Source organism: Periplaneta americana, chromosome 11, assembly GCF_040183065.1.
Source record: "Periplaneta americana isolate PAMFEO1 chromosome 11, P.americana_PAMFEO1_priV1, whole genome shotgun sequence".
Classification (NCBI taxonomy): Eukaryota; Metazoa; Arthropoda; class Insecta; order Blattodea; family Blattidae; genus Periplaneta; species Periplaneta americana.
The window spans coordinates 14,206,384-14,216,784 of NC_091127.1; the positions used below are offsets into that span (position 1 = coordinate 14,206,384).

Here is a 10,401-nt window from a genome sequence, read left to right on the forward strand (position 1 = left end):
GTTTTTATCGCCATTGTACGGCCAATGACTCTAGTCAAGTGCCACTGCATTGAATAATAAAAAAAAAAGTATTCTGATGCTTGTAGTAATTATTAGTAAAGGCATGTAGACAACAATAAAACGTAATTTGCTAAAACCTTAAAATTTCCAATATATTTTAACTTCTATTCATTTATTAGGCCTAAATAAAAAGCTAATTTTTATTGCTCTGTCAACACAGAGACAAAGGCAATAGACCTAATAACGAATTTTGTTGACTCACGTTTTATGAACTGTCGGAAATCGAAAGTACGATTTGGGGCAATTTGTAATGCTGCAATTGTCACAATTATAAACAGCACACATACACCCTGACATTTTAATACAGCACTAATTAATAAAACTATTAACTAGCCCAGCAACAATATACATTGCAGTTGATTACAACTTCTTTCTCAAGTATCTCCACACTGGCCGCCTAGGTAGCAGCACCAGCATCGTTCACATGCAGAACTGCTAGTTTTTACAAGGAGATTTCCACGATTATTACAACCGCTCAGAATCAACACATCCCCTTCAAAACAACGGTCAGATATCTTGGTCTAGTACTGGACAGTCGTTTGACATACAGACAACATATACAGTTAGTACGAGACAGAGCTCTGCAAAGATTCTTAGCATTATATCCATTACTTAAAAGCTTCATTCCCCTCAAAACCAAACTATTACTTTACACATCACTTGTATGATCATACATGTCCTACACGTCAGAAATTTGGGCTCAAATCCATCCCCGCCACATCAAGAAACTAGATGACATCCAAAGAGCTGTGTGCAGACCCATCACAGGACCTGATTTTTACATTACTAACGCACAACTGTACAGTGACCTGGAAATCATTTTATTCAGTGACTACGTGCAGCACTTACGTAAAAATTATCTTCAGAAACTACAAACACATTCTAATCCACTTATTAAACCATAATTACACATAGCATTCAGTAAAAAATCAAGTAATGTTAACTTTTCTGCAAAAATCATTGATTCTGAAAGTTTACCTAGACATCCAGTTTACCAGTCTCCGTTTCTGATGGAGAAGATGGTCACACTTCATTTACATACTCATGTTATAAGCAATATTCTGGTTAAGGCAAGGGTCCATGTGACCTGGAACTTGTAATGACATGTGTCTTTATTGACACGTCAAATAAATAAATAAATAAATAAACTGCTAGCTGTCCGGTATTATTATAGTAAGGTATTTGATTTTAGTTGCCCACAACTGATGTAGACCTGCTGGTAAGGACACGAATTATAGGTATCAAAAAGGCGAGATCAGTTGACAAGAGTCAGTGACTTAGTTGCCAAGTGATCGTTGGATAAAATCATCAACCACCAGCCGTAAAATCAGTACACACTGTTGAATTGTGATGTAATTGTCTTTCAAGGAGTGAATGTGGCAAATATGCTGCATACTGCCAACGTGCCCTGGAACGAACTCTGCAGAATGGTGGGCGAGAAGCTAAACCATCAAGAATGGAGGTGTTGTCCATACTGCTCAAGAACCCGTACCATCACTCACTTCCTCATGCCATACCAGTCCACATGCTTAATGGAGCTTATCAGGTAGGCCTACTGGCTTCATTTGTAGACATAGTATGTTACGCATATATATATATATATTTATATTTAAAAATTTTATTTATTTATTGTGTATTTATTTATTACTATTTATTATTTATTTATGTATTATTATTTACTTATTTATTATTTGAGGGGAAAGGAACTGGCCGCTTTACCCTATTATCTCCTGGCTTAGTTGCCTCATGCGTGATACCTTATTGGTGTCACTTATGAGGTTAAAATCTGTCATCAGATAGTTGACTCATGTAATTATTATTATTATTATTATTATTATTATTATTATTATTATTATTATTATTTTATCATTTATTTATTTTTCGGATACAAATTTTTTGACACATTCATTTGTAGAAATAATATTTTCTTCGTACTGCTAATAAACATAGAATATAAAATAAAAAAAAAAAAAAAAAGAAAAGCTGAAAGGCGTTTATAACCTATAAAACGTTTGTTAGGCATGAAAAGAGAATGTTCAAGAAAAACTCTTACTAGCATTTATAGTGTTTATATAAAACTAGTAATTACATACTTCGGTGAAGTTTTAATAACAGCAACTATTAAAAAGATCAAATGATTAGAAAATCAAAATCTGCAATTAATTACAGGAGCTGTCAAATCTACTCCATTACCTTTAATGCAACTGATAGTTTATCAGTCTCCTATTGAATATAAACTAGAAAAGTATGCTATTATTCAATACGAAAAATTGATCAGATTATGGCGAGTCCTTGGCATCAACCCCTTTGGTTAGATTACCCCCCTTTGATTTGATTACCTGGTTGGGTTTTTCCGAGGTTTTCCCCAAACCAAAAGGCAAATGCCGGGTAATATTTTGGCAAATCCTCGGACCTCACCTCATCTCACTACATCTCACCAAAATATTGTAAAAAATTGCACAAAATTGTAAAAATTGTAGAAAATTACTAAATTGTAAAACTATAAAAATTTGTAAAAATTGTAATTGTAATATTGTAAAATTTTGACTTGTTCCACATCTTAAAGCTTCATTGCTCATGTAAGATCTATGGAATAAAATAAATGAATGAATGAATGAAGACTTCCATTTAGAAATTAGTAACTAAGAAACTTCATAGTTAGCTTTAAATCTCAGGAAAACTTTCTCTCTCAAGTACATGATATTAAGGAAAAAATAAATCTCCCAGGAAGAAAATAAAATCTATTTCACAAAACTAACACTGCACAAGCAATATAAATAGAGGATTATCTGGACTTGGTTGAAGATACTAAGAAAACTAACTCTAAAAGAAGTCCTAAAATTGCTAGCATTGGCAACTATTCATAGTAGATTCACTGACAGAGAATGTCTTCATATTTTCATTGATGGATCCTTACTGTCCAAACAGCTCATCTTCAGTGATGTCCAGCCCTTTTCTCTGAACCCACTGTGTGTGAGAAATATTGGAGAGCAAGAGAGTCAATGGCTTAAGCATTAGTTAACAACAACATATTTATTTATTATTTCCTTTCCGTACAGGTTGTGAGTTTTGATGGTTCTACAACAATTGAAGAGTTCCTGTCCACTCTGAACCAGGAAATTGGTTGTCGGGATTCTGCACTCTCAGGGTTCACTCTCTTCAGTGATGACCCCATAGAGAAGGACTTGGAGCACTTTATAGAACTGCAGGCAAAGGTAGTATGTTAATTAAATTTTACTGCAAGTTGTCGATGACTCATTGCAAACAGTGTAATGTGTGTTGTGTTTTTACATAACATGTTATGTTGGCAGCTCTGTGACGTGATCTCCAAATGGGAGACAGCTCTGCGTGAGAAGGGCTCTGGAAAGTTTGAGAACACACGTGTCATCCAGCTAACCTACAAGAACCGCTTGTATTGGCGACATAATGCAAAGATGGAGACAGACCGGGAGCGTCTGTTGCTGTGCTACCAAGTGAACCAACAAGTGATCCAGGGGCGCTTCCCTCTCAACAAGGAGCTGGCGCTCGAGCTGGCTGCCCTCATGGCTCAGGCATGTTAATTTTTGTACAGATACGTCTAAATTAATATATTTGATGTTGTATTTAGAAATGTCTCGTTTTATTTTCTATTAGGCCTATATTTTGTATGAATAGATACAACCTTCCCACCTCATATTTGAGTGAAAATTGTTAGTTGAAATTCAATCAGTCAATCTTCTTAATGTATCCAGCTGTTTGCCGACAACATAAAGTCCACTATAGTCCACTGCAGTATATTCAGTTGTTGTTTTTCACGAGAAATGAGGAGTATTTTGATCGGTGTTCTCAGTTGAAATTCAAGAGTTACTAAAGAATATTTCATAAATAATTTTAAACTACAGTTGGTATCCGTTGGTAATGACAATCTACAAAGCAAAATGTATCATATTTCCAAAAACAAATTCATACATGCGTACTGTATGCACATGTGCACACACACACACATGTATTTATTTATTTATTTATTTATTTACTTACTTATTTATTTATTTATTGATTCATTGATTTATTGATTGATTCATTCATTTATTTATTTATTCATTCATTAATTTATTCATTCATTTATTTATTCATTTATTTATTTATTTATTTATTTACCGAATACCTCCAGACGCACAGCATCTGCTGCTGAATTAGCTGAGAAGAAGAAAGTCAATAGATATGCTCATCTTTTAGACAATTATATCTTTGTCCCATTTGCTGTGGAGACCTTCGGTCCTTGGAGTCATGACGCTAAAGTTTTGGTGTCTCAAATCGGCCAAATTTTGATCTCCATTACTGGTGATCGCCGTTGCACTACTTATTTGCGTCAACGCTTAAGTATTGCAATTCAACGTGGAAATGCAATGAGCGTTTTGGGTACTCTTCCAGAGTCCAGCCCTTTGGACGAACTTTTTCTCTTGTAAAATTTATTATCTCTATGTAAATGTTTATATTTAGTTTTTATATATGTGTAATTGTAGCGGTGAAAATATTGTTAATCAAATATATATATATATTTTTTTCATAAGTGTATATTATTTTTGGGAGTGTTTTTTGTAAGTAATTTTATGAGGTTGTTATTGATATGTTTATTCGTTTGATTGTTTCTTTCTTTCTTTGTTCTTTCATTTGTTTGTTCGTTTATTTATAAACTGTCCCCATCGAAGGTAGTCCTTAAAGACTCAGTATACTCTCACATGTGTAAACATAAGTAATGAATTTAAAAAAAAGGAACAAAGAAAAGGGAATGGAAAATTACAATTTCATTAATGAGGCACCATGTGATTAATTGGGATTTGACAGCACTTTTTAAACACAGTTACCACAATTTTATCCTACAGAGATGTAGGCAGAGCAAATTGCCGTCGAAATTCTTAAAAAAAAAAAAGTTAGGTTAGCCCCTCGAGCACCTATGAGCAAACTGAATACCTCAGTGTGGATTAAGGAATACTTTAGTTTGAAATAGTCAACTGTAGGCTCATACATAGACTTCTTCTTATCAGCTGACTGATGAATACTACTTCAAAGTGTATTGTGGGCTCCATAATGATGCCCTGTTTAGTGTCAGCATTGTACACTAAAATATCGAAATATCGACTTGTCTTGTTGACCCATTTTCAGCTAGACAGGAGATTTCTTTTTCTACTATCCAGCCCTTATTTCTTAATGCAGCAGCAATTTTGGATCATACAAGATGATGTCCAGAGTTCCTCAAGAACAGTCCCTGTTCACAGAATCCCAAGACATGTGCTAAAGTTTTGATCTCTGGGCAGCCATGCCTGCACTGGTTACCATCAAGAGACCTGCTGAGAGCAGAATGAACAACTGCTAAATATGCTGTCATTTCCAGGCTAATATCAATTGTATGTCATTTTGAAGAACTTCTTTCTTTTTTATGTTTTCGTTAGATTGATTTCGGAGAGTACAACTCAGACAAGGGGCGAGGGAGTGGTGGTGCGTCAGGGAACCCTCATCACTTGGTGCTGCAAGCTCTGGACAAGTTCTATCCTTACCGCTACAAAGACGGACTCACACCAGACCAACTCAGGTTAGTATATAGTAAAATGTTGCTTACAAGTCTACATTTCCTCCTCTTCTACCCACATTGAGTAGAATAACATCAAGGGAGACAGTATCTACCCAAAATTTGGTATACTATTTAAACAGTTGTATTACTAACCGTTAGTTTATTTGTACCAGTATTAATAAAATTGAGAAGGAACATTAATTATACTGATTGAGAAGAGGTAATTGCAAAGGTTGTGTTTATACAAACTAGTAAATGATGTTCTGTTTTTTCTAAATGCAACATGTCCTCTTTGTTTCATGTGGAGGAGAATGACTCATTTCGATTTGAAACACTTTACATACCACACACAATCCAACAACAATAATTACTGTACCAATGATCATGCACAGCTATTGCTTGGGCATATAATTGCAGTAGAACCGCTTTTTAACGAATCTCTGAGGAATTATTCTTAAATAGGGGTTTTCCTTAAAAGGAGGTTTACTTAAAATGGGAAGGAAAGGTTAAAATAAGTAGTACTAACATGTATGTTATATACCAAACATTATAATCATTTAATTAGGTCTGCAATTATTATTTACAATACATTTCATTATAATATTTTCTAACTCTTCAAGTGGTGAGATATTAATGTTTTTAAATGGTGAGGCACTAATGTTTTTCTGTTTGTTGAACCTGAACCACACTGGAACTCGATGTTGAAAATTTCTTCTTTTTTCTTCATTATTCCCCATAATGAAGTAGTTGGCAAACCATACCTAAACATGCCTTTTTACCATATTATGCGCGATAGTCTTATTTTAGAATTAATCTCTTATTATTTTCACTTTCTGTCTGATTGTTAATTTCTTTCATTTAGTCGCCATTATAACAATTCATAAACAGTATAAACTAACAACAAAAAAGACTTGAAAACAGAATCCACACAACTTGCAAGAACAAAGCAAGCAAAGCAACCACTCTGTGAAAGCAATGCAAAGAAAGACCATAAAGAATGATAAAGAATAATGCCCCTGAGTGACGCACCACATTAGTATCAGTTAAGATGTGCTATCGAATATGCTGATACTGTTGATTCAATATTTCGGGCTTCATTATCACAAAATCCATTTGAAAAGTATTTCTTAAAAGTGGGATTTCCCTTAAACCGGGTTTCCTTAAAAGTGGGAATTAATTACATTATTATTATTATTATTATTATTATTATTATTATTATTATTATTATTATTATTATACTATTACTATTATTATTAGTATTATTATTACTATTATTATTATTATTACTATTATTATTATTATTATTATTATTATTATTACTATTATTATTACTATTACCGGTACTACTACTACTATTATTATTATTATTATTATTATTATTATTATTATTATTATTATTATTATTACTTATATGATTCCTGTCTTCATTTGTATGATTTCATTAATTCATTTGTACCGGTAATTCATTTTATTTAATTGCCATTATTTTAATTATCTCACTTTACTAATTTTAATAATTATTTGTGCCATTTATTTTGTTGCATTTGGTCAATGATTAATGTTGACTATTATATTGATTGTATTTTATCTCACTGCCATTTTCTATCATTCATTCTCATCATCATTTGTTGTTTTGTTTTGTATCTTGTGCTAAACTGTAATTGGCCTTGTGCTGTTGTTTTGCACGTTAATATTCTAAATAAATAAATAAAAATAAATTATTATTATTTGGCTGGGACTTACCAGATTATTCCTTAAAAACGGGAGAGTTAAAATGGCGATTTACTATACTTGTAAGTGAAACAGAAGTAGGTAAAGGTTAAAATTTATTAGCTTCATTGTCACGTTTCTAAAGGCAGTAATTCTACAACACCATATAATAAAGAATAAAAAAACAATAGTAGTAGGAAAACGTTGGCCATCTATGACATAATGTCCATAAATAAGGGATTTTTAATGTCCCGTTTGAAATTCATATAGACACGTTTTTCCGGCCTCAATTATGGGACATCCCATATAATACTGGACACTTGGCAAACCTACTCACAGTTTATAAATTATAAATAAATTTCAGGAAAGGAGAAAACACGACTAATGAAAGAACTCAAAACCAGCCACTAAATAGTCAACTAATAAGTAATAAATTTACGTTCTTCAGTCTTTATTTGTAATTTGTAGAGATTAGTTCCTCCCACTATTTTCCTTACGATGTTTTAGGTTTTGTAATGTAGAGTGTCTTTCTGGTCAACTGCAGGGAACTTCAGGAGCTCTTGCAGGAGAAGTGGGCATCGCTAAAAGGCAGGAGTCTGCTGGACTGCGTGCGCATCTATTTGACGTGCACACGCAAGTGGCCACACTTCGGAGCGACCTTATTTCAGGCTCAGTTGAGGACCCCACAACCTTTGGCTGGAGCAGAACTAGGAGTGGCTCCTGGGACAATGTTGTGGCTTGTGGTCAGCGAGGATAGTGTCACCCTCCTGGAGTTGGCATCCATGCAAGCCATTGCCAAGTATGAAAGAGTCTTGATACATATAATACCTGACAGACTGTAGAAACATGACTTGGTCATGCCATTGTAGCTCTTTCCATCATCTCCTGGAAACGATATGTTTACTGTGACATAATAGAAGCTAGAGCAAAATACTGAGACTTGTTTCTGAAATTAGATAGAATGAAGTAAGATGACTCCTTGAAACAATAATCTTTGCACAGTGGAAAGACGTTTTCAGTCAAAAATAAGGTTTTATTGGTAGTAGTTGTTCACATGTACACTGGCGTTCAAAGATACCTGACGCTACTAATCGATAGTGGTCGATAATTTGTTGGTGTAAGTGTGGCTTCTTTAGTTATTACTTCTATGAATAGATGGCGAATATAATAGTCATTGTTGCAAATCGTGCATAAATATACCCGCATTGTATAATTTAATATTTCATACCCTTCTGCTGATTGTAAATTGTTGAATTGCAAGCTGGTATCCAGCATTACAGGTTCCTCTTGATGACATAGTAATTCCTGCATTGTTTGTGCAGGTATCCTTATTCTGCCATTGTCACATTTGGTGGCTGCCAGGATGATTTCATGCTGGTGGTGTCAGCTGAAGAAGGTGCAGGCAGTCAGAAGTTGTTATTTGCTCTTAGCAAGCCAAAGGTGAGGAAATGTTGACACTATATTGAATAAAATAACATAAAATTATTTAGGACCAAATTAAAGAAGTACCTAATTTCTCACGTCTTCTAATCTGTAGGTGAATTCATGACATTCAATAACGCTTCATGAAATTGATACTAAAACTTTGTGTTGTACTAGTAGACTATATTGTAAATCTCGTCTGTATATATTTCATCTAGACTGTGACTATAAATTAAGACTTTATAATAGTATTAAGTTTTTTGACTTGTTCCATATTCTAGCTGTAAGCATGTATGATTACCATGGAATGTTAATAAATACAATACAATAGTATAACACATATTAGTGTCATGCATTACAGGCAGTATGGACAAGATAACGTTTTTAAAGTTTTATGTGTTAAAAAATATAATCTTCAGACTTCCTTGAATATAATTATTTTTTTTAAGGGAGAGTAAAATTAAGCTCATTTTCAATTGAATGAGAAAGTAAAAGCTTTGACCCATGTCGTGAATGTACTGCTTGTGAAAGTAAGTTGATGACTGAAAATCGTGAACGTAAGGGGTTTGGTACAGCTTACAGCAGTAAAATTTTTGGAAATATTCAACATTTTTTTCCCTCCATTACTGTGTCTTGTAGAATAATGAAAATTGGTATGTGTAAAACACTGTTCTTTTGCTATATGAAAAAAATTTAAATAAAAAAATATATATTTATATATATATTTTTTTTTTTCAAAATTAAAAACAATGGCAGTTCACTGTGCAGTGATGAAGTGTTTTCCTCATAACTCATAAACTTGTTAACTTTTTCATGTTCTCTCTCTTTTATTTTATTGCTGAAACTCATGTTTACAATATCACACTCTTTCAACTACATTCCTTAATAAATAATATTCTTTTATTTTGCGTTCGAAGAAAATACTGATATTTGACCATTTTTTTTAATTTATTTATTTTTTATCAGACAATCTATCAAAAGTAGAGAAGTGATTTTGCATCATATTGTAGATATGACATGCATAAATACACACAAAAAATTTCATCACATAATCTTGGATAGTTTTTTAGTTATGAGGGAAACACTTCATCACTGCACAGTGAACTGCCATCATTTTGAATTTTGAAAAAAATATATATATAAATAAGTTTTTTTAATCGTAAAAATATTTTTATCATATAGCAAAAGAATAGTGTTTTACACATACCTATTTTAATTATTGTACAAGATACAGCAATGGAGGAAAAATTTTTTGAATATTTTCAAAATTTTACTGCTGTAAGCTGTACCTAACCCCTTAAGGAACTTTTGGAGAACCCTAATCAAGTTCTTGAATTACCTCTTAAAATTGCCGTTGCCATGTTTCGTCTCTTTACTGGACATGATTGTCTAAGCAAACATCCCATAGAATTGGCATATTTCCAACACTGCATTGCCTGCTGTGCCCTAAACATGAAGAAATGGACGTGGAACATGTGAAGCATTGCCCAACACTCCAGAATTTCCAAGATATCACCTCCAAATATTGGGAAGCAAGAAAGAGAATAACTTCACTGTTAACTCTTCAGCATTAGATACATACATTACATACTGCTTGTGAAAAATAAAGGTAAAATTCCATGTCCAGCTTGATATCATTGGTTCACAACCTTTTTTATGTA

At 33.2% G+C, this 10,401-nt stretch overlaps 1 protein-coding gene across 1 annotated transcript in view; it reads left to right on the forward strand.

The window, feature by feature from the left end:
* Positions 1 to 10,401, forward strand: part of LOC138708825 (uncharacterized protein CG43867) — a 414,444-nt gene that overhangs the window by 383,938 nt on the left and 20,105 nt on the right. The window contains exons 19-24 of the mRNA XM_069839027.1: positions 1,429 to 1,606; positions 3,120 to 3,275; positions 3,372 to 3,611; positions 5,490 to 5,629; positions 7,863 to 8,117; positions 8,641 to 8,758. Of these exons, the coding sequence (XP_069695128.1) occupies positions 1,429 to 1,606; positions 3,120 to 3,275; positions 3,372 to 3,611; positions 5,490 to 5,629; positions 7,863 to 8,117; positions 8,641 to 8,758 (1,087 nt within the window). The remainder of the gene's footprint in view (positions 1 to 1,428; positions 1,607 to 3,119; positions 3,276 to 3,371; positions 3,612 to 5,489; positions 5,630 to 7,862; positions 8,118 to 8,640; positions 8,759 to 10,401) is intronic.